Genomic DNA, 24,851 nt, shown 5'->3' with positions numbered 1-24,851 from the left:
TAATAGTTCGCCTAATTTCAGTTTATGTGGCAAAACAAGCAAGTAGAGTGTACAGTCATTGTAATATCTAAATATATTTTACATAACGAAAAATAACGTATTTTTAGCCATTTGAAGCTGGTGCACAAAACCAAAAGTAAAAGACTAAATAAGTAAACTTAAGAAGGGAAGCATATAAAAGACGCACATTGAACTGATCTCCCTCTACTTAAACTTGCTTTCAATGAAAATTACAGATCTATTACTCACTCTTCAGTTTTGTTATGGAATTGGGTACACTGTGAGATTTCGGATCCAGTATTGCCTAGATTCTCGCGAGAAGAAAACCCAAACATGAAAACACCCAAGGTCAGTAGTCGTCACTATTTACCAGTCACCCCGCCTATTTCTACACTTTCTCTTCTTAAAATGTGATTTTAAACCTAACGACACTGCTAACCTTATGCCTTACCATAACCTTAAATTAATACCAACAAATATTTTTTGTTTATTTTAGGAATCTTTACGATTTTGACTTTGTGGCTGTGTTATCTAGTGGAAATGAAGTGCACGGACTGAGCGGAAGTATTGCCATTTGCAAGATTATTATTATTTTTTCTTCCAAATTCGTTTATGGGAATATTCATTAGCTACTACTAAAAACATTCATACCATGCATTCAGAGCGGTTTATATCAGAAATTGTTTGCTTTGCGCTTTCCACTTCCTTTCACCATGCACAGTGAAAAATCGACAAGAAGCTTATATGTTTTCTTATCATGTGCTACCATTATTCGTAAACATAAATTGTATGGTATACATAGGTTATACATGTATCATGTTAAAGAGGACGCATGCGTATGCCTCCCACTTTGCACTTACATAATAAACTCAAACCTCTTTGTATAATTATTACAACACTTTTCAGCCAAATTTGAATAGCATTAGCTAGCCACTCGGATGTCACAGTTTTGAAATGATTGATTACCCCCAAAGAAAGTATTTTAGATGCATTTTGAATAGGCCTGTGTGCTTTTTGCCTACCTCTCATTTCAGGTTTAAGCATGTTTCAGGCGTGGCAAGGTATAAGGTCACTCACCAACTCAATTCAACGGTATCCAGTGCAAAGACTAGTGTGTGTAAAGGCCACCACCACTAGACCGTGCTCAGGTAAGACATCCAAGTAACACCACTTCCACTTTCATCGAGTTTAATATGTTGATCACCAGAATCGATCTAATCCAATCAATAGAAAAACAGACAATAGACATGTATCTTTTCAGCAAATGTCAGTTTTCTATTTTGAGACCCAGGTCAATCATTATTTTAGGAAGTTGATTCCATCACCTGGCTGTATGTGAATATGTAACCCATTACCTAATTCCAGCTACAGTAGTATCTCTCAGTAGTATGTCTCACATTGACTCAGTATATAAATCTGTCTGGCCAGTGTCACTACAGTAGCCTGATATCAAACCTCATCCATTCTAAGGCTAAGCATTTGGAGGAGGCGTTTGGTCAATGAGATTAGCCTACATCTGACACCCATTGACAAAATAACCAATATAGCGCACCCTCTAGTAGACAGCAGTGAGGTGAGAGGCAACAGTAGCTGAGCCAGGTCAGTAGAGATGTCTAAGTGTCAGTCTGTTATGAGTTCTAGTGCGCTAAGGGCTCTGATCCGTAAGAAAAACCATGGCATAGAGAACACTTCTGGACTTGCTGCAGGTAGGTATGACATATAGCATATTTTAAACTGGGTGGTTCGAGCCCTGAATGCAGATTGGCTGACAGCCGTGGTATATCAGACAGTATACCACGGGTATGACAAAACATTTATTTTTACTTCTCTAAGTACGTTGGTAACCAGTTTATAATAGAAATCAGGTATATCGGGAGTTTGTGGTTTATGGCTAATATACCACGGCTAAGGGCTGTATCCAGGCACTCTGCGTTGCGTCCTTTTCATCATCAACATCTGATTGACAGGCTACCGGCAGGCTAATGTGGTGATCCTCCATAAGAGCCTAGCAGATGACTTCGAGGCATTCTGCCATGCCAACCCCAGCCCCCTGCCCCTGCTGTACAGGAGTCAGCCTGGGGAGTGGGGCTGTCCACCTCTCGCTGCAGACGCAGACATCAGGTACTGACTGAAACAAAATCCGACAACCATTACAATACAAATGCAACCAAATAACATGGACACTACATAATACATGATACCAACAAACACATCACACAATAAGCCTACAGAGACTGCACTATCTTGAATGGGTTATATTTAACGTTATTATGGGGGGTATTCCTGAATCTAGGGAGGCAGTCATGTGATGCTAACTCTAGAGAGTTGTGACTTTGATGGTCATTTTTATGTCTTGAAGCAATCCCTTGACTACCCATGTGAGGTTATTTTATGTGTTCAGAATATAGCAGTTCAGGCCGGGCAAAGTCTACTCTGAGTGGCCATGTAGATTTAACGCTTGAGGATAATCTCTGTCTTGTATTCATGTAATTATTTCCAGGACATGACCCTGCGTTTATGGCACATTTTATAACTGAGACATTTACCCATTCATCTTCCCCCATTGTTTTCCAACCTTTCACACTGCAGTAAAGCTAGTGTTGTTGTTTGTGTGTGCAGAGACTTTCAATAAAAACAGGCTGCGTTGTGTGAATGTAGGCTCTAGTCCATGTTCTCAGGAAAGGGAACCGTGCCAGAGTATTTTCCACTGAGTTTCCACTTCCTATTCACTAGACAATGCGAGTTCTGTTTGATCAACAGTAAATAGCATTCAAACAGCTTCTCCAGTCTATTCCTAGCTCTCTTGCTGCATCTGTCTGTCTGTTTGCCTGTCTGTCTCTCTGTGTCTGTCTGTCAAGGACCCAAAGTTGCTTTACAATGATAGAACAAAAACAATCAGTAGTACAATATCAAAAGCATTTCTATACATCTACTTTTCTACAGAGTGGACTGTCCCCAGTACTGTGTGTTTAAGGATGGCCTGCTGGTATCCAGAGTGTCCAGCCTGATGTCCTACAGCGGTCAGCTCCAGGACATGGTCAGCTTCTACCTGGGCTGTAGCTTCAGCTTTGAGAGGACACTGCAGAAGGCCGGAGTCCCTGTCCGAAATGTGGAGCAGAACTGTAATGTCAGCATGTTCAGGGTGAGACTGGGAAGGAGGGTTTCTGCTAGGTAGAAATCTGGAGCGACTCACTGTGCCAACAGAACAGAATATAGTGATTTTCCACCAAGAAGGACATTCTTTTTCACAGGCTCCTAATTACCATATTTCTGATTTGGAAAGAAACATATGCATAGTTCAAGAGACAAGACATACAATATACACAATGAGTAAAGCACATCATTTAGGCCTGTTTTTTAATACACTGTCCCCTCTGCAGACATCTCTCCAGTGTAGAGGAGTGGGTCAGTTCCAGTGCCCTATGGTGGTGACTATGAGACCGGTACCTGAGGAGAAGCTGGACCTTGTGGCCCAGATCACTCACCTGACCCCTCTGGCCCATGGAGGACCCATCTACATCGGGGACCCAGGTACACAACTGCAGATGAGTCCTTTGTTTGTAGAAAACCAAAAGGCCTTTTCTAGCAATTTACATCCTGTCTGAGTCTGCAACATCTCATCACAGCTGTGCTGGGGATCCAGGACGTATCCAGGCCGGAGTATGGGGACCCGGTGGCCCTTGGCCCAGGAGATGTACCTGCGTTCTGGGCCTGTGGGGTCACTGGTGTGGAGGCTGTCCAGAGTTGCAGTGAGTGGCTGTCTGGTTGTAATATTTCTTACTGCACAACTGGCTAACAAGACACATATGGTGTTGTTTTCCCATTGACAAAGTATTCTTCTTCCTCCTCAGAGCCCCCACTGGCATTCACCCACTCTCCAGGCTGCATGTTCCTCACTGATCGACAGGACTCATCCGTCTTTGCGTCCACATCCACCCCTGAGCCTGACCAATGCCCTCTGACTTTCTCCATCTCCCAGCAGCCTTTGCACTTCAGTGTGGCGTCCAAGGCTGTAGTCCAGAGCATACGAGACCTGGAGAAGATCATTGGCGAGGACCCAGGGGAGAGAGGTATCCGTGCATTGTTTGTCCAGGATGAGTTGCTGAGGTCTTGCCTGTCCCTCTCCCACTCTTCATCTGTGCTCATCACTACGGGGTTCCCCACCCACTACACACACAACCCCCCTGAGGAGACAGACGGGCCCCCCGGAGCCATCGCCATAGCAGCCACCCTCCAGGCCCTCCAGAAGGAGGTTGCTATAGTGACGGATCACCGTGCCCTGGAGATGAATCAGAGGATTATGGAGGATGCAGTAAAGAAAGGTACATGATTTGGCATATGTGTACGTGTGCCCTAGTCCTGACTCTATACAGAATTATGTCAGTTTAGCTCCATATGTTTGGCTGCCCTCTAACCTGTTTGTGTTTCTAGGTGTGATAAAGACAGCCGTACCACTGCTCAGTTACCAAGGCAACAGCCCAGACTCAGCACTGTACTTCCTGTGTCATAACGGAGACCATAAAAAGCCCAGGTGATGACCTCAGCTTTCAACACGCACACCTTTCACTCCATCCTATTCACGTGGGTCAATTTAGTATTTTGTCTGTTATGCTCAGGTTTGACCACTTGGTGGCAATAGAGCGCAGTGGCAGAGCATCTGATGGGAACTACTACAATATGAGAGGAGTGAACATCAAACACCTGGTGGACCCTATAGATGATCTATTCACCACAGCCAGCACCATCCCTGGCATCAGCACCACAGGTTGGTACAGATACTATGGAGTTTGGTATTCAGGTAGGCTACTGAAAGGTCCACCCGCTATGCACACAGATCTGTAGGATAATATGCATGTCTCAATACAGACTTAAGTGTGTGTGTGTGTGTGTGTGTGTGTAAATAGGGATAGGAGATGGTGGGAACGAGCTGGGCATGGGCAAGGTGAAGGAGGCAGTGAGAGAACACATGCCCAATGGGAGCCTGATAGCCTGTGACGTGGCTGCTGACTTTGCCATCACTGCAGGTTGGGAATTAATTATGTATTCATTTAGACTTTATTTATTTACGTTTCAAATTGCCTTTAGCGACCATCCTTCCAGGATTAATTACTATATTATATTAAGGGTTGGGTATGTTACTTTCTAAATGTAATTTGTTACTCTCCTACCCTGATTATATTATTAGATACTGCGTTTAGATTTACAATTAGCAGATTGGAGCTCATTCTCCAGTGCTTTCTGCAGGCAGAAGGATGGTTGTCTCAGGTTTGATCAAGGGTTGTGTATTATGAACTGCATTCCATATAGTCAGGCTGTGTGCTACTGCAGGACAGTTTCACCACCACAGACATGCTCACTGAAACAGTCAGACACGCTCTCACCAACATCCTCTCACCATGAATCAGAGGTCAGAGCAGAAGTAGTTTCTTGCGTCAGCTGACCAGAGGAGAAGAGAAACTGTCCGGTTCACCTCAGAATACACACACACACACACTGAAACAGTCAGACGCTCTCACCTCAACATCCTCTCACCATGAATCATCGGTCAGAGCAGAAGTAGTTTCTTGCTTCAGCTGACCAGAGGAGAAGAAAAAGTGTCCGGCTCACCTCAGACAAATCACACACACACACACACACACACACAACAATAGAGTATTCACAGAGCAAGATTTCCAATTAATACTTTACACACACAACACTTAAACTTGATATAGTGCCCAACTTATTATGTTGAGAAGTTTACACTCGCAGACAAGAGAGACAACCCACTGGGCAAAAACTGATTGAATCAACATTGTTTCAACATCCGTGCCAGCAGCATACCACCCTTCTGAAGCTAAGCAGATGCTGCTGGAAGTGGTGTTGGAGGGTCTAAAAAAATTGCCAATGACTCAGGACAGTGATTGGGGACATTGCCCTGTGTAGGGTGCCGTCTTTAGGATGCGATGTTAAACGGGTGTCCTGACTCTCTGGTCAATAAATATCCCATGGTACTTATTGTAAGAATAGGGTTGTTAACCCCGGTGTCTTGGCTAAATTCCCAATCTGACCTTCATGGCCACCTAATCATCCCCAGCTTACAATTGGCTCATTCATCCCTCCTCTCCCCTGTAACTATTCCCCAGGTTGTTGCTATAAATGAGAACGTGTTCTCAGTCAACTTACCTGGTAAAATAAGGGTTAAATAAATGTGGTGTTGAATCAATGTGAAAAACTGCTTGGATTTGTAGAAAGTCAACAACGTAAGGGCATTTAGTATTTTTTTCACCCAACTTTTAACGACAATCCAATGACATGAAATTGTTTGTTGATTTCACGTTGAAATCACCAAATGTAAATGAAAAACTAGACGTTGAACTGACATCTGCACCCAGTGTATAACCATTTGTGTTTATCATTAAAAAAATCATTAGATCATGAGACAGCATTATTAAGAGGGTGTATGAGGGAGACTGAGAAAAATGGAAGTTGTAAAACTGTTTTGAATCTCATCCTGTTCTTCGTCTCTACCTGTCTCTGGGTTGTAGGAGTGTCTAACTGGGGAGGCTACGGCATGGCCTGTGCTCTATACATCCTCAGTCTCTGTCCCATCCACCAGCGGTACCTCCACAAAGGCCTGGGCCAGCCTCACCCACCTACCCAGGACCAGCACCAGGCCTGGGCTGCTAGCCTGCCCTCTGTAGCCAAGGTACGGTAGTTCCTAGATCACACTGTACAACTTAAGAACAATACATTTGACAACAACGTAAGGGCAACGTAACGGTTGTGATACAAATGATAATGTTGAGTTTGTCTGCACAAAAATGCTTACACCACCGCTGTATCAAAAGCGTTTTACATCAGTTGAACTGGGCCAGGGATGTAGTCAAGGTAGGAATGTCCAGGCCCGGCTCTAGGCCAAACTAATTCTATGTCTATATGTCTCTAGGTATATCTATGCTTCATTACATGCAGATCGTAGGCATGGGGTCAGAGCAGAGGCCCTCCACTGTTACAGTGAGATCATTATAGTGAGGTGCAGATAGAGTCCCTAGAGAAAGGCCGGGCCGCCACATTCTGGACATTTTTGTATGCGTGGTGAACTCCCAGACCACTTCAGAACCCCAGCAAAGCCAATGTGTCATTAACCTATACATCTGTATACATCTCACAACGCTGGGCATCTGTTCCTAAACCTATTGAAAATAAGCAGTGTTTTAAATTAAAAGGTTGGCTTGCAAAAGTATATGCCCTATCTATAGCAAAATGTGGCAATCTGTGCTGGCCCCTAGCCATAGATAAAGCATATACTTTTGCAAGCCAACCTTTTCATTTAAAACACTGCTTATTTTCAATAGGTTTAGGAACAGATACCCAGTGTTGAGATTTATACAGCACTTGACACAGATGTTTAACTCAACTAACTCACAACTAGCATTTAAGCCATCTCATAATATTCTTTACATTACAGCATCTGTATTACAGTACTTGGGAAGTGATGGTTAAACAGTGCATGAGCAGGTTGCAGTGAGACGAGCACTGTAATTCAGACCCCTTGACTTTTTCCACATTTTGTTACGTTACAGTCTAATTCTAACATTGATTAAATAAAACATCTCATCAATCTACACACAATACCCAATAATGACAAAGTGAAAACAGGTTTTTAGATTTGGTTTTGCAAATGTATTAAAAAAAATAAAAAAAATACCTTATTTACGTAAGTATTCAGTCCCTTTGCTATAAGACTCTAAATTGAGCTCAGGTGCATTCTGTTTCCATTGATCATCCTTGAGATGTTTCTACAAGTTGATTGGAGTCCATCTGTGGTAAATTCAATTGATTGGACATGTGGAAAGGAACACACCTATCTATATAAGGTCCCATAGTTGACAGTGCATGTCAGAGCAAAAACCAAGACATGAGGTCAAAGGAATTGTCTGTAGAGCTCCGAGACAGGATTGTGTCCTGGCACAGATCAGGGGAAAGGTACCAAAACATTTCTGCAGCTTTGAAGATCCACAAGAACACAGTGGTCTCCATCATTCTGGAAGAAGTTTGGAAACACCAAGCCTCTTACTAGAGCTAGCTGCCCAGCCAAACTGAGCAATTGGAGAAGGGCTTTGGTCAGGGAGGTGACCAAGAACCCAATGGTTACTCTGACAGAGCTCTAGAGTTCAACTGTGGAGTTGGGAGAACCTTACAGAAGGACAAACAACTCTGCAACACTCCACCAATCAGGCCTTTATGGTAGAGTGGCCAGACGGAAGCCACTCCTCCAGTAAAAGGCACATGGCAGCCTGCTTGGAGTTTGCCAAATGGCACCTAAAGGACTCTCAGACCATGAGAAACAAGATTCTCTGGTCTGATGAAACCAAGATTGAACTCCTAGGCCTGAATGCCAAGCGTCACATCTGGAAGAAACCAGGCACCACTCATCACCTGGCCAATACTATCCCTACGGTGAAGCGTGTGGTGGCAGCATCATGCTGTGGGAATGTTTTTCAGTGGCAGGGACTGGGAGAATAGGATCAAGGGAAAGATTAACGGAGCAAAGTACAGAGAGATCTTTGATGAAATCTTGCTCTCAGGACCTCAGACTGGGGCAAAGGTTCACCTTACAACAACAGGACAACGACCCTAAGCACACAGCCAAGACAAAGCAGGAATGGCTTCGGGACAAGTCTCTTAATGTCCTTGAGTGGCCCAGCCAGAGACCGGACATGAACACGATCAAACATCTCTGGAGAGACCTGAAAATAGCTGTGCAGTGACGTTCCCCATCCAACCTGACAGGGCTAGAGAGAATCTGCAGAGAAGAATGGGAGAAACTCCCCAAATACAGGTGTACCAAGCTTGTAGTGTCATACCAAAGAATACTCGAGGCTGTAATCGCTGCCAAAAGGTGCTTCAACAAAGTACTGAGTAAAGGGTCTGATTACTTATGTAAATGTTTTATCAGTTTATTTTAAATACATTTGCAAAAATGTCTATAACCTGTTTTTGCCTTGTCATTGGGGTATTGTGTGTCAATTTTTTTTATTTATTCAACCTTTATTTAACTAGGCAAGTCAGTTAAGAACAAATACATATTTCAAATGACGGCCTACACCGGTCAATGCTGGGCCAATTGTGCACCGCCCTATGGGACTCCCAATCACGGAACCAGGGTGTCTGTAGTGACGCCTCTAGCACTGAGATGCAGTGCTTTAGACCACTGCGCCACTTGGGAGCCCAGATTGAGATATTAAAAAAAACGTAACAATATGTGAGAAAAGTCAAGGGGTCTGAATACATTCCGAATGCACTGTAGGTCAGTGTTTCCTCCAGATCCCCAGTCATTATTTATAGTTACATCAGGTGTGGTAGTGTTGCAATTAAACATAAATGTGGACTTGATGGGGGTCCAGAGGACCAGTTTGAGAAACAGTCTGCTATATTTAAACCTGTGTCATCGGTCTCTGTTTGCCATGCCACAGGAGGAGGAGATGCTGTCCATCCTGGTACAACATGGTGTCCGCAGCGGAAAGACAGGAACCCTGGGCATGGAGGTGGACGGCCTGACCTTTCACCCCACACACTCTGACCTCATCATAAAGCTCAGGGACCGCACCTCACAGAGAAAGTGAAACTACACCTTACAAACTACCACCTATGCAAAGTAGTGAACACACCACCAATCCACGCAGAGTAGTGAAAATAGCATGCCGTTGCTGTCATTCGCATCCCCTCCTCCTCCCTATCCACCACACCACCTCCCCCAACGATTGGAGATGGTCTTTGGTCTGTGACCAGGGGGAAGCACCACCCGAGCCAAAAGCTACTACACTGCAAAACCCTACACTATCTCATATCATTAATCATCTGATTGCATGGAACCTGATCACGATATTACAGTACATGGCAGCCTTCCTAAAGGCTTGAGTTTGATGCTGTCATGTTTGGATCAAACCAAGAAATGAGGTGTGGAGTTGTGAATTGCCTGCAGCTGTATATTTAATTGCTCCCGAACGTTTATTACGAACTTCATAAATTAATAACTTTTATCCTTTTGTAGCTCAGTCGGTAGAGCATGGCGCTTGTACTGCCAGGGTAGGGGGTTCGATTCCCGGGCCCACCCATACATAAAATGTATGTATGCATTGGATAAAAGTGTCTGCTATGTTGCATATAATATTACAAGCTAAAGCCTGATATCAGACAACGCCATAAACCAAGTTGATTTTATAGCTTTGTGATCTTAATTCTATTATAAACAAGGCACTAGATTAGAACTATATACAACTGTTTTTTGTGATATAGACCATGAATACCACAATTCCCAACCTCTCAAATATCTTGTGTTGTAAAGTGTTGTTTTTTTGTTAGTAAAATCATCTTGTGTTGATTAGTAGGACCAAATTAATATAACCAAATAGAGAATCAGTCACGCACGCACAATGGACAGACACGCACGCACAGATCCGAAGGCAGACTGCTCTCAGGGACAGTTGACTGCCTTTGTGGCACACTGCCAACTGTGCTATTCTACTAACACTTCGTCTCCAGCTTCCATATAAAAGTCAGAGGGGTCTATGTGTTTTACACACCAGAAATACTGACTTGGTAACTTTTTGTCTTCCTTAGCTATGAGTTGGTGAGCAAAAGACTTGCTAAGAGCAGAGTACCACTGAAACCTGTGTTCTAAAAACCCTCTGTAATTATTCAGAGTAATTGTTTAAAGTTACTCAACACACACTGTCTTACTAATATTAATGGTGTTAATGACATTTGTATTCAAAATCATAGTCACTTGTGATTATTTTAATACACTACATAAACTGTTACATCATGCAATACTAATTTGAAAAGTAATCAAAGTGCTGTTATCTGATTAGACGCAGAGATTCCACTGAAACATTTCATCTACTATCAGTGCCAGTGTGAGCCATGCTAGGGGCCACCCTCCCTAAATATCCCACCTTCTCTCCCTTACTTCCTCCCTCCGCAGCCAAGGTCACTCACAGATCTGTCTAAAACAACCTTTCACACACACATCTTACCGTCAACACTGTTTGACAAACACATGGTATGGTTTCAGGCAATCCTGCAAAGACTGAAGACATATTGAATTCTCCTGCCAAATAATTAAATCCAACATTATGCTCCTACTCTTGCTTCTAGTCCTTATGTCACACAGTTTGTTTATCTATGGTTTTCTTATCTAACATGGATATAATAGAAAGCAATGATATTAGGTTTGACCTTTCCAAATGAAGCCCTTTCCTTCTAAGTTCAGCCAAAGTAAAGTTAGTGTCGTCCAAGGAGGCTTCTGTTGCTAGGTTAATAAACAAACCAGGGCTTTTTCTTTGCTAGCGACTGGTTACACCTGAGAATGTTTAGCATTACTCAATGATGGAATTAATGAGTTGCTTACTTGATAAAATAAATGTTAAAATGCAGAACTGAACTGTTATCTGTGGAGCTCTGGTTCAGCCCAACAAAAACAGGACGCTGACAATTAGTGTCAATTCAACTCTAGTCCCACTGAGCCGTGTGTGTGTGTATGCACGGTTCTGCTTCAAGTGTGTTTGGAGTTTGATGCATTGGTTGTGTTTGAGTGTGTAGTTCTATTTGGAATCTAATTCCAACTGCCAAGGCAAAGTTAACCAACTGGGTGTTTCTGGGACGACTCCTTCACAGGTGAGAGAGATGGTCGACGTGATAGAGGAATGGCTGTAGTTGCATCTGCCTCAAACTCCTACACGGTGGCAAAAGTGTGAAAAATGAGAACACACAAGACAATTTGTTTCATGCCTAAGACATATCAGATGAGCAATCTAAATCAGATGCAAATGAATGCATCAAATCTTGGAGAAACAAATACAGGAAAGCCCTCTCTTCCAGAGAACACAATCCCAGAGGAAGACACCTTAACTCTACAGAAGAATCCTGACACATTATGGCAGCATTTTAATATTGATGTTGTAAATATGAGAGATGTGCTGAGAACATTTCCAATGAGACCAAATGAAAAGAAAAACAGCAAGGGTTCATAACTTCAGCAGAAGTAGAATAAAAGTCATGTAACAGAACTATCCTACGCAACAAGAATGCATTTCCTGCATCACTGAATACAGTGTGTCACTGCTAACGTCAAGCAAGGCCACAAAGCAAATCTTTCAAATATCAAGAATTCAACAAGAGAAGAGAACATTAAACCCATGAATTGGTTAAGACATATCTACAAAAATAGACTTTGAACATTACTCAACAGATATATCATATGTTCTTATTGTGTGGTTAAAGTGACATGCATACATATACATACATTATTTGATAACGTTAAAGACCCTGGGCTGATAGTGACATATGAGTCAACACTATTGTTACACAGTCTCCTACTGTATGAAGTTATTCGCCCATGATTTATGAGCTCTGAATATCTCTATGTTTGCCTTACATGTTCCAATTCATCATCATCCTGAGAACAACCAGTCTATCCTTAGGTGATTTACAACTGCCTCATTCACCATTGAAAAGCCTCTTTTCCTATGTCCTTCTGCTTTGGGAAGATCTGGTACTTAAGAAAGTAAAAATACCAATGTAAGGAGGGGAAAAATGCAGCAGAAAATCTGTGCAGTGTGAAAGGTGAGAGGTCAGCTGTGCTGGTCCTCCTGTGGGTCGTTTAACCTGGAAATACTCAGGCTGTGTGGCCAGGACACAACCTGGGAAGACATGGGGCTGTTCCAACTAAGACATCCTTAATAGAGGCAGGGCAGGCCCCTGGGAAAGAGAATGCGGTGGAGAACATTGTGATCGACCTATGCTCCACAAAGAAGTCAAGTCAGTCAGGACCTCTGGGTTACTACTGAGCTGGACTCCGCTGGAATAATCCACTTAAAATCTATCTTTTGGTATTTGTTTAATTGGTCCACTGTTGATAGTCAATGTTGTGCCTGTCAGAAATCAAGTTTTCAAGATATAGAACTTTTAAATGATGCATAACTTTTCATACCGGCAGTATTTCTGTCTGCTTGAACGGCAATAGTTCAGATACACATTAAAACATGAAATGACCCGGGAATCAGTAGAACATCACTCAGAGATGCATAAAAACAACATAACATTCAAAATGAATGAATTTCTGCTAAGGCGCTTAACCAATGTATGCATTTATGTGAGCTCCGCTCCACAAGTATTGGGACAGTGACACATTTGTTGTTGTTCTGGCTCTGTAATCCAGGACTTTGGATTTGAAAGGATACAATGACTATGAAGGTTAAAGAGCAGACTGTCAGCTTTAATTTGAGGGCATTTTCTTCAGGTGAACTGTTTAGAAATTACAGCACCTTTTGTACATAGTAGCCACATTTCAGACAACAAATTCACTCATATCTGTAATAAAGTAGTAAAAAGTGATGTATTTGGTCCAATATTCATAGCACATCTTTACTAGGTTAAGATTGTAACTGTATAAACTTGTTTGATTGTAAACTCATTTGCTGTTTGTTTTGAATGTGTTTCAGATTATTTTGTGCCCAATAGAAATGAAAGGTGAATAATGTGTCATTTTGGAGTCCCTTTCATTGTAAGAATAGAATAGGATTCTTAACACTTAACATTACTGTGGATGCAACCATGATTACAGATAAACCTGAATGAATAATGATTAGAGAGAAAGTTAGAGGCATAAATATACCCCCACGACATGCTAACCTCTCACCATTACAATAACAAGGAATAGATATAGTCCTTGGTTCACGCCAGACCTGTCTGCCCTTGACCAGCACAAAAACAACCTGTGGCGTTCTGCATTAGCATTGAATAGCCCCCTTAATATGCAACTTTTCAGGGAAGTTAGGAACAAAAATACACAGGCAGTTAGAAAAGCTAAGGCTAGCTTTTTCAAACAGAAATTTGCATCCTGTAGTACTAACTCAAAAAAGTTCTGGGACACTGTAAAGTCCATGGAGAATAAGAGCACCTCCTCCCAGCTGCCCACTGCTCTGAGGCTAGGAAACACTTGTCACCACCGATAAATCCACTATAATTGAGAATTTCAATAAGCATTTCTCTACGGCTGGCCATGCTTTCCACATGGCTACCCCTACCCCGGTCAACTGCCTGGCACCCTCCACAGCAACCCGCCAAAGCGCCCACCATTTCTCCTTTACCCAAATCCAGATAGCCGATGTTCTGAAAGAACTGCAAAATCTGGACCCCTACAAATCAGCCGGGCTAGACAATCTGGACCCTCTCTTTCTAAAATGATCTGCCAAAATTGTTGCAACCCCTATTACTAGCCTGTTCAACCTCTCTTCCGTATCGTCTGAGATTCCCAAAGATTGGAAAGCTGCCGCGGTCATCCCCCTCTTCAAAGGGGGTGACACTCTAGACCCAGACTGTTATATACCTATATCCATCCTACCCTGTCTTTCTAAGGTCTTCGAAAGCCAAGTTAACAAACAGATCACTGACCATTTAGAATCCCACCATACCTTCTCCGCTATGCAATCTGGTTTCAGAGCTGGTCATGGGTGCAACTCAGCCACGCTCAAGGTTCTAAACGACATCATAACCGCCATCGATAAGAGACATTACTGTGCAGCCGTATTCATCGACCTGGCCAAGGCTTTCGACTCTGTCAATCACAACATTCTTATTGGCAGACTCGACAGCCTTGGTTTCTCAAATGATTGTCTCGTCTGGTTTACCGACTACTTCTCTGATAGAGTTCAGTGTGTCAAATCGGAGGGCCTGTTGTCTGGACCTCTGACAGTCTCTATGGGTGTGCCACAGAGTTCAATTCTCGACACCATTCTGTATACTTCTGGCCCCTCCTTGGACACTGTGTTAACTAACCTCCAGACGAGCTTCAATGCAATACAACTCTCCTTTCGTGGCCTCCAACTGCTCTTAAACGCAAGTAAAACTAAATGCATGCTTTTCAATCGATCGCTGCCCGCACTTGCTCGCCCGTCCAGCATCACTACTCTGGACGGCTCTGACTTAGAATACGTGGACAACTACAAATACCTGGGTGTCTGGTTAGACTGTAAACTCTCCTTCCAGACTCACATTAAGCATCTCCAATCCAAAATTAAATCCAGAATCGGCTTCCTATATCGCAACAAGGCATCCTTCACTCATGCTGCCAAACATACCCTCGTAAAACTGACCATCCTACCGATCCTCGACTTCGGTGATGTCATCTATAAAATAGCCTCCAACACTCTACCCAACAAACTGGATGCAGTCTATCACAGTGCCATCCGTTTTGTCACCAAAGCCCCATACACTACCCACCATGGCGACATGTACGCTCTCGTTGGTTGGCCCTCGCTTCATACTCGTCGCCAAACCCACTGGCTACAGGTTATCTACAAGTCTCTGCTAGGTAAAGCCCCGCCTTATCTCAGCTCACTGGTCACCATAGCAGCACCCACTCGTAGCACGCGCTCCAGCAGGTATATCTCACTGGTCACCCCCAAAGCCAATTCCTCCTTTGGTCGTCTGTCCTTCCAGTTCTCTGCTGCCCATGACTGGAACGAATTGCAAAAACCTCTGAAGCTGGAGACTCACATCTCCCTCACTAGCTTTAAGCACCAGCTGTCAGAGCAGTTTACAGATCACTGCACCTGTACTTAGCCTATCTGTAAACAGCCCATCTATCTACCTACCTCATCCCCATACTGGTATTTATTTATTTATTTTGCTCCTTTGCACCCCAGTATCTCTACCTGCACATTCATCTTATGCCGATCTACCATTCCAGTGTTTAATTGCTATATTGTAATTACTTCGCCACCATGGCCTATTTATTTCCTTAACTTACCTCATTTGCACTCACTATATATAGACTTTTTGTTTTCTTTTGTTCTACTGTATTATTGACTGTATGTTTTGTTTATTCCATGTGTAACTCTGTGTTGTTGTATGTGTCGAATTGCTACGCTTTATCTTGGCCAGGTCGCAGTTGCAAATGAGAACTTGTTCTCAACTAGCCTATCTGGTTAAATAAAGGTGAAATAAATAAATAAAAATAAACTGGGGAGGTTATCATTTTTGGTGGGATATGACTTAAAATCCAAAGTGCTGAATTACAGAAATTGTCACTGCCCCAATACTTTTGGAGCTCACTGTTTGTATGTATTTTTGTTTATGCTCTACACACAGTGTCATTTATGAATCTGAGCTAAGTTGAGGAATCCTTTACATACCCCTGAAATGGGAGCGATTCACAGATATTGAGCAGCAAGAATCTAACCCAAGAATCCTAGAGGACCTACGATAGAAATATATTAGGTCACGTGTTGATATGTCTGATCTGTGCTGATAGGTATGAAGTCAGTCACTCCTGAAATCACCGTCTGGGATTTAAAACCCTGAGAATTAATATTAAATAATGTGATGAGAGAGAAACAAAATGTTACAGGAAGAAATTTGCTCAACTATATAGAGTTAGTTTTGAGTTCAAAACTATCTCAAAAGAAAGTGTTGTAAAAATTAAAAACATTACCTTAAAACACTGTTGTAGCACTGCTATAACACTTTTTTTTAATGACATCTCATTGCAGAATGTTCCATGTCACTGTCAGTATCTTTCCCACCATCCCTCTTATCCAAATCTGGTTCCAGCTCCTAGACTCCAGCTTCAAGCATCTTTAGGTCCTTCCAAAGAACTTTATAAAACCATGTATTATTTATATTACTGCTAGATCATCTGGTTCTGTGTCAGCGGTGTGACGGTTGTTGTCCCCTTCTCGTTGGAGGTGGCCACCTCGTTGGAGTCTGTCCCCGTGGTGGTGGCGGTAACAGGGCTATGCTGTCCCCTGTGGCAGCTGCAGCAGAGGGCCTGGGTACAGGCCTCCTGGGCCTGCTGGATCCCCTGCTGGGCGCTCTCACTGACGAAGCAGTACAGCGCTGGGTCAGCCACACAGTTGAAGCTGGTGAGCAGCAGGGAGAAGTGATAGTAGTTGAAGATACTGATGATGAAGGGGCAGTCCCTCTCAAAGACTGTACGCAGCAGCAGGAACACGTGGTACGGAGAGAAACATACCAGGAATATGACAATGGTGCTGGTCACCAGGTGCTTGATGCGGGTCTTCTGGGCACTCTGAGTGCCAGTGCTCTTCCTGACTGCCCGCAGGACTCTGAAATACGAAACGGAAAGGATGCCCAGGGGGAACAGGAAACCAACGGAGAAACGGTAGTAGTTAATTGGATACTCCCATGGTTGCATGGGGTAGTGCTCAAAGCAAACCGATTGGTTGGTGCGGTCAGTGCTTAGTTCCTTGTGTCGGAAAAAGACCACACCCACGGCAATCTCTTTCAGCCAGATGAACGCGCTGGCCAATGTAGCTGCCCGCATGCTCCGGAATGCTGTGAAGTGGAACGGGTACACCACGGCCAGGTAACGGTCTATAGAGATACAACATAAGAACCCTATACTAATATAGATGTTTTCATAGAGCAGGAAGCCACACAGTTGGCACAGCCACTCTGTTTGGCTCCAGTCATCTCCCTGGAAGATGTACTGCAGCCAGAGAGGCAACGAGGCCAGGTAGAGGAGGTCCGATATGGTCAGGTTGAGCAGGTAGACCCCCAGCTCGTTCTTGGCTCTCAGCTGCAGCCAGGCGTGGTAGAGGGAGAAGGCGTTGGTGGGCACGCCGATCAGAAGGACCAGGATGTAGGCTCCAGAGAACAGGTACTGGTGGATCTCATGGCTGATGGTGCAGTTAATGTAGTCCGACTCAACCTTAAACATGTTCATCGTCATGCCAGACATGGCCCAAATGCCATGTTCCTTTCTGTTAGTAGTAGCACCCACACACTACCAGGCTGAGAGACCCATGGTTAGGTTGACTCAACACAAAGGCCATGTCTCCAACTCAGCTCTGGAAGAGAAAAAAAAAATCAAGTCAATGTCCTGAAATGAAAATACATACGATGAGAGTAATCTGATAGTCCATGTCTAAATATATAATTCTAAGAACAAGGCTTCACCAGCAGACTGTGACAATCTTAACTCAACTGGAAATAGCGATGGCCACTCACATCTTGAAATAACATACCAGTATGTTACAGTTGCAACTATTGGCAAATTGTACTCATAAGTGTCATCTTTACTTTATTATAAAAGTGTGCAAAAAAACATTGGCAGTAGACACATACTACTCTCACTGCAGTATTCAGACAGGAAATCTATTGCAATCTGTGAGGTGTTTGGAATCAGGGTGAAGTTACTACTTTATGTGCATCAAATGGCATACCGCCCCAACAGATCCCCAGATGACCCAATCTCTACTGCACTCCACACTGCCCTTTCCCACCTGGACAAAAGGAACACCTATGTGAGAATGCTATTCATTGACCACAGCTCAGTGTTCAACACCATAGTGCCCATGAGGCTCATCACTAAGCTAAGGACCCTGGGACTAAACACCTCCCTCTGCAACTGAATCCTGGACTTCCTGACAGGCCGCCCCCAGGTGGTAAGGGTAAGCAACAACACATATGCCACGCTGATCCTCAACACTAGGGCCCCTCGGGTGTGTACTTAGTCCCCTCCTGTACTCCCTGTTCACCCACAACTGCGTGGCCAAACACGACCCCAACACCATCACTATTAAGTTTGCTGATGACACAACAGTGGTAGGCCTGATCACCGACAACGATGACACGGCCTATAGGGAGGTCAGAGAACTGGCAGTGTGGTGCCAGGACAACAACCTCTCCCTCAATGTGAGCAAGACTAAGTAGCTGATCGTGGACTACAGGTAAAGGCAGGCCGAACAGGCCCCCATTAACATCAACGGGGCTGTAGTGGAGCGGGTTGAGAGTTTCAAGTTCCTTGGTGTCCACATCACCAACTATCTATCATGGTCCAAACACACCAAGACAGTCGTGAAGAGGGCACGACAAAACCTTTTCCCCCTCAGGAGACTGAAAAGATTTGGCATGGGTCCCCAGATCTTCAAAAAGTTCTACAGCTGCACCGGTTGCATTGCCGCCTGCTATGGCAACTGCTCTGTATCTGACTAAGGCGCTAGAGAGGGTAGTGTGTACAGCCCAGTACATCACTCGGGCCAAGCTTCCTGCCATCCAGGACCTATTTAATAGGCGGTGTCAGAGGAAAGCCCATAAAATTGTCAGAGACTGCAGTCACCCAAGTCATAGACTGTTTTCTGTGCTACCGCATGGCAAGCAGTACCGGAGTGCCAAGTCTAGGACCCAAAGGCTCCTTAACAGCTTCTACCCCCAAGCCATAAGACTGCTGAACAACTAATAAAATGGCCAACAAACAATTACATTGACACCCCACCCCCCCTTTGTTTTGTACACTGCTGCTCCTCGCTGTTTATTATCTATGCATTATCACTTCACCCCTACCTACATGTACAAATGACCTCTAACATGGACCCCCGCACATTGGGGGGTACCCCTTGCATATTGCCTCGTTATTGTTATGTTATTGTGTTACTTTTTAATTTAGTTTATTTGGTAAATATTTTCTTAACTCTTCTTGAACTGCACTGTTGGTTAAGGGCTTGCAAGTAAGCATTTCACGGTAAGGTCTACACTTGTTGTATTCGACGCATGTGACAAATAAAGTTTGATTTGATCACCATAGCTTCTCTCTTTCTGCTGTGTGTGTTTTGTGTTCCCCCACAACTCCAGACCTCCAATTAGAGTGATTTTCCTGTGCTCCTGTGAGGGACATCAGGAGGACTGAGGAGATCAGGGAACAGTTTTCCCCACTTTCTCTGACTAGGGCTATGTCCTGATTTGCCAACCATCTGAAGTGTGCACTTGCACACTTTCTTGCATTAATTTAGCAATGGAGGAAACTGCCTCCTGACAATTCTTACACCCATCCTATGCAAGTGCACACTTCAAGAGAAGGGTGGAGAATTCAGACATAGCCTAAACCTACACAACAGGCCTGCAGGACAGAGAAGAGATCAAGATAACATCGTCCCAGTCATGACTTCACAGCCATATGCTCATTGTAAAAAATAAATAATTAGCTCTCATCTCAAATCAACATTATGATAATCAAGAATGTAGTGATGAAATATTAAAATGCATCATTACCCTCACAGGTCCTTCCTACTTTGTGATAATATTCCATAATGAAAATATCCATCAGAGTTACTCTGCTCTTACCTTTGTTCTCATAACATGTCTGAATAGGCCCATCTGCAGATGGAGATATAAGTCAACACAAAACCATAAACCATCACAACTGATACTGATGAGTGTAGGAAGGGGTGTGTTCAGTAGGCATCAAATGTTTTGAAGCAGAGTGAAAAAGGGCGGTACTAACTGCAATTATCCAATTACAAACACACGTTTGTTTTTTGATGTAAAATGTTGAATGGTCCAATAAAGAACATTAGCTACTGATTGATATTGGATTAGGATTTCAAGTATGAATATGTTAGATCAATAACAGAATCTCCCCTGTATCTCCCCTGTATTTTTGTTTTATAGCACTATTAAAATGCTACAGGACATGTTTTTCTAGATTTAGAAAACAAAACATTTAAAGCAAGCATTATACCTTAGGTCTAGCACATGAAATACTTCAATAGTTTAAGCATCAGAACAGTACTTCAAATGTTTTTCCAGAATATTGACCCCCCCCCCCCCCCCTAAAAAAAAAAGGTCAGTGAAGGAGTTGACAATCCACTGACAGAGTTGATTAGATACTCAAAACAGACATATTTTTGCCTCTAAAAATAAAAGTTGAATACAAACATTTGTAAAATATGGAAAAGTATTCACATGAAAATCCCTAATAACCATTATCAGAACTATCAGCACTCTTAATGAGTTGATGTTAGACAAAAATCTGACAGTTGATGTCTTACAGTGTTGACAAATAACACTGTAAATGGTATACAAAGTAGCGATTGTTTTTCCTCAGTTGCTTTATAACTCTAAAACCGAATTAAATGTGGCAGTGGAGATTCCAATATTTGTTTAAGTCTATCAAAAGTAGAGAACTTTACAGACCATGGGTTGTCTTTTTGCACTAAACTCAGCAAAAAAATAAACGTCCTCTCACTGTCAACTGCGTTTATTTTCAGCAAACTCAACATGTGTAAATATTTGTATGAACATAACTAGATTCAACAACTGAGACATAAACTGAACAAGTTCCACAGACATGTGACTAACAGAAATTGAATAATGTGTCCCTGAACAAAGGGGAGGAAAAAATCAAAAGTAACAGTTAGTATCTGATGTGGCCACCAGCTGCATTAAGTACTGCAGTGCATCTCCTCCTCATGGACTGCACCAGATTTGCCAGTTGTTGCTGTGAGATGTTACCCCACTCTTCCACCGAGGCACCTGCAAGTTTCCAGACATTTCTGGTAGGAATGGCCCTAGCCCTCACCCTCTGATCCAACAGGTCCCGGGCGTGCTCAATGGGATTGAGATCCGGGCTCTTCGCTGGCCATGGCAGAACATTGACATTCCTGTCTTGCAGGAAATCACGCACAGAACGAGCAGTATGGCTGGTGGCATTGTCATGCTGGAGGGTCATGTCAGGATGAGCCTGCAGGAAGGGTACCACATGAGGGAGGAGGATGTCTTCCCTGTAATGCACAGCATTGAGATTGCCTGTAATGACAACAAGCTCAGTCCGATGATGCTGTGACACACCGCCCCAGACCATGACGGACCCTCCACCTCCAAATCGATCCCGCTCCAGAGTACAGGCCTCGGTGTAACGCTCATTTCTTCAACAATAAACACTAATCCGACCATCACCCCTGGTGAGACAAAACCGCGACTCATCAGTGAAGAACACTTTTTTTTTCCTGTCTGGTCCAGCGACAGTGGGTTTGTGCCCATAGGCGACGTTGTTGCCGGTGATGTCTGGTGAGGACCTGCCTTACTACAACAGGCCTACAAGCCCTCAGTCCAGCCTCTCTCAGCCTATTGAGGACAGTCTGAGCACTGATGGAAGGATTGTGTGTTCCTGGTGTAACTCGGGCAGTTGTTGTTGCCATCCTGTATCAGTACCGCAGGTGTGATGTTCGGATGTACAGATCCTGTGCAGGTGGTGTTACACATGGTCTGCCACTGCGAGGATGATCAGCTGTCTGTCCTGTCTCCCTGTAGAGCTGTCTTAGGCGTCTCACAGTATGGACATTGCAATGTATTGCCCTGACCACATCTGCAGTCCGCATGCCTCCTTGCAGCATGCCTAAGGCACGTTCACGCAGATGAGCAGGGACCCTGTGCATCTTTCTTTGGGTGTTTTTCAGAGTCAGTAGAAAGGCCTCTTTAGTGTCCTAAGTTTTCATAACTGTGACCTTAATTGCCTACCGTCTGTAAGCTGTTAGTGTCTTAACGACTGTTCCACAGGTGCATGTTCATTAATTGTTTATGGTTCATTAAACAAGCATGGGAAACAGTGTTTAAACACTTCACAATGAAGATCTTTGAAGTTCTTTGGAAAAAAAAGTTTAAACGTAATTAGGACATGATGGGGTCCATGCTTATGGTATAGCTGACTCTGCTCATGTTTTATTCATTGAGGATACTAGTTGACCACATTTTGGAATCACAGTTTTGAAATAAATATTATTTGAATTCAGATAGGGCTATTGCAAGAAACTACATAAGATCCTTTTTCAGTTAATACCCATTTGGAGAGTTTGAAATTGGGATCCTTTGCTCCGGTCAATGTCATTTCCAGTCATAGAGCCGACATGGAATTTAATAAGTATTTAGAAAATTCACAGACAAATATTTTTCCTGATAACATGTTGGTAAATGTACATTTTAATCTCAAATAATGCTACAAAATCTATAATAAAGGTTTCCCTGCCAGACAAGGAGTGTCCTGACTTTCAAGAACCACCCAGGTACATATCCTAACTTTCTCCACCAGTGCCGGTGTTGTGCCGAAAAGCTCCCCCTTCCAGAATTCTCCTCCCCTTCGCGTGAACGTGCACACACTCAATTCTTCATTGCTGCAACTTGCTTGAAAGGGGGACTAATGCGAAGGGAGGGGGGGATTCTGGCAGGGGGGAGCTTTTCGGCACAATAAAGACTGCAGACCACAATCATTACAGCACAATTAGCAGCAATCAGACCTTGGAGGTAATGTCTAACTGAAAAGCACTCCTGTGCTGTGAGTCAGCCATGAGTATAGAGATCAAATTCATGTCGGTTTAATTTCAGCAGTATCTAATCGGCTTTCCAAAGAGCCACTTGCTTGAGGCAAGTGTGTTTGTGTGTGAGTGACTAAATCCGAACCAGTTCATAGCTCAATGCCAGTCAACCTATTCAGTCATAGACCAATCATTCATAGACCAATGCACCGGAGACGAAGACTGGCACCCTGAGGGCATTACTTGGCCCATTTAGAAAAACTTCAAGTCACTGGGGGACCACAAAAAGAATGCATTGGCACATTGACTTGTCCTCTTAGTTTGACTTTCTACTTCTTGTCCTAAACGCCCATAGAATAATTATTCCACCATACTCACTTGCAGAGGTATTGGACAATGACAGCTTGGACAGTGTAATATTTTAAAAGCTAGAATAATTGATATTACCCACTTAACAATATAGACAAACCTTTCCAAACCTTGCACCTGTTACCGCATTGGTCTCCAAGCTGAAATCTGTCCACAATATATATACTCTGGCTAAATACTGTCCACAACACAGCATTCTGTTTTTTTCTTTTTTCAGTATAGCCTACATGATGTTTATTTAGATAGTTGCATTAGAAGAAGCTAAAATTGTATTCTATAATATACACAAAATAGGCTACTTCCCTCAGACAAACACTGGAAAGCCTATTGTATAATTGCAATAGCACAGCATTTAGGAATTATTTGCAAAGATGGTCATTTGAAACAATAGTTTTAAAAACCAATTAGAGCGACCAAGGCTTATATATATATATATATATATATATAGAAAGAGAGAGGCAATTGTTTTTATACATAGAATGAGTCTGTGGTGCAATGGACAAGGTTTAGAATATACAGTTGACTAAATAATGCACGTGTTACAAAATAAAGCACGTGTTTGCATTATTATAAAGATAGGATAAATAAAAGAAAAATATGTTTACCTTATCTGCTCCCCTTGTAACAGGCTGGGCGCGCGCTGTCTGATGGTGAGTCCATAGGTTTCTCGGTAGCAACTCCGTCAGTGCTCTGAAGAAAGAATCGCTATTTTTTTACTAACACGAAAGTAACGCTGCTGTACCACACAAGAGTGCCACTGAGGAACGTGAGGCAGGTGGTCCCAATGTGTTTCCCTCAGCGCCACAGAACAGTTTCCCGAGAAATGTGTGGGAGGTGAGTAAAATATATATCAAAAGCACACTTTCATGATAAGAATTCTCGTTGCGCCACTGCAGGACATCTTGAACTGCATCTATGTCACTCATCGTGTGAGTGAATTCCCTGTCCTCCTCCTTCCAGTAAACTACACTCCTACTGTGTCTATTCATGCGATAAATGCTGGGATTGACACTCTAATAAGATTTTAGCAGTGGCATGGTGTGGGTAATGCCATCACGTATTACCCTGACTATTGTCACACAGTAACATAAATTGGCCTACAAAGACAGCCAGGAGAAACTACATTTTACAAAACTTTATTGAAAAAGGTTTCAATTGTTTTTGGACAAAAAAGGTCTGCATCTTCATTAACCTATGAAAACAAATCACAAACATCTGCAATATTTAAATTTCAGTATCTTTGCACGTTTGTAGGTCTGTCATAACTAGTCATTTTTTAGTAGTGTTTTTTAGTAGTGTTTGGTCGCGATTATCAAACTCCAATCTTTAGTAGTGTTTTTTAGTAGTGTTTGGTCGCGATTATCAAACTCCAATCTCTAACCTACT

General features: G+C 43.0%; 2 protein-coding genes across 24 annotated transcripts; one reads left to right on the top strand and one right to left on the bottom strand.

Annotated features, from left to right (window-relative positions):
- Nucleotides 1-152: 152 nt before the first annotated feature.
- On the top strand, nt 153-11,420 carry dglucy (D-glutamate cyclase). 22 transcript variants are annotated; one of them, XM_090221014.1, is made up of 14 exons: nt 297-348; nt 497-564; nt 1,035-1,148; nt 1,625-1,706; nt 1,968-2,121; nt 2,944-3,142; nt 3,381-3,531; nt 3,627-3,749; nt 3,852-4,322; nt 4,432-4,531; nt 4,617-4,765; nt 4,905-5,024; nt 6,528-6,688; nt 9,459-11,420. In XM_090221014.1, exons 4-14 carry the CDS (start codon nt 1,631-1,633, stop codon nt 9,606-9,608), a joined length of 1,854 nt encoding a protein of 617 aa, XP_090077140.1. In that variant the 5' UTR covers nt 297-348; nt 497-564; nt 1,035-1,148; nt 1,625-1,630; the 3' UTR covers nt 9,609-11,420. The 22 variants fall into 22 exon arrangements, with proteins under 22 accessions (XP_021440793.3, XP_090077140.1, XP_090077153.1 ...); XM_090221018.1 differs by having other exon boundaries at nt 313-348; nt 1,642-1,706; XM_090221027.1 differs by lacking the exon at nt 497-564 and having other exon boundaries at nt 3,983-4,322.
- Nucleotides 11,421-11,908: 488 nt separating this feature from the next.
- On the bottom strand, nt 11,909-24,433 carry LOC110505722 (G protein-coupled receptor 68). 2 transcript variants are annotated; one of them, XM_090221032.1, is made up of 2 exons: nt 24,071-24,433; nt 11,909-17,858 (listed from the first exon to the last, which is right to left on the bottom strand). In XM_090221032.1, the coding sequence occupies exon 2, from the start codon at nt 17,747-17,749 to the stop codon at nt 16,676-16,678; it is 1,074 nt and encodes a 357-aa protein (XP_090077158.1). In that variant the 5' UTR covers nt 17,750-17,858; nt 24,071-24,433; the 3' UTR covers nt 11,909-16,675. The 2 variants fall into 2 exon arrangements, with proteins under 2 accessions (XP_090077158.1, XP_090077157.1); XM_090221031.1 differs by lacking the exon at nt 24,071-24,433 and having other exon boundaries at nt 11,909-19,588.
- Between the last annotated feature and the right edge of the window lie 418 nt (nt 24,434-24,851).

This window comes from Oncorhynchus mykiss, chromosome 25, assembly GCF_057628025.1.
Source record: "Oncorhynchus mykiss isolate SJ-2025 chromosome 25, ASM5762802v1, whole genome shotgun sequence".
NCBI classification, from domain to species: domain Eukaryota; kingdom Metazoa; phylum Chordata; class Actinopteri; order Salmoniformes; family Salmonidae; genus Oncorhynchus; species Oncorhynchus mykiss.
The sequence above is the reverse complement of the archived record's forward strand: the minus strand, read 5'-3'. Positions and strand labels throughout refer to the sequence as shown.

Excerpts from the sequence above, each read along its gene's own strand:
- dglucy (XM_021585118.3), top strand. The coding sequence starts at position 1,043 with ATGTTTCAGGCGTGGCAAGGTATAAGGTCACTCACCAACTCAATTCAA. Across the intron at positions 3,143-3,380 it reads GTAATGTCAGCATGTTCAGG|ACATCTCTCCAGTGTAGAGG; the intron begins GTGAGACTGGGA and ends TCCCCTCTGCAG. Across the intron at positions 4,766-4,904 it reads CCCTGGCATCAGCACCACAG|GGATAGGAGATGGTGGGAAC; the intron begins GTTGGTACAGAT and ends GTGTGTAAATAG.
- LOC110505722 (XM_090221032.1), bottom strand. The coding sequence starts at position 17,749 with ATGTCTGGCATGACGATGAACATGTTTAAGGTTGAGTCGGACTACATT.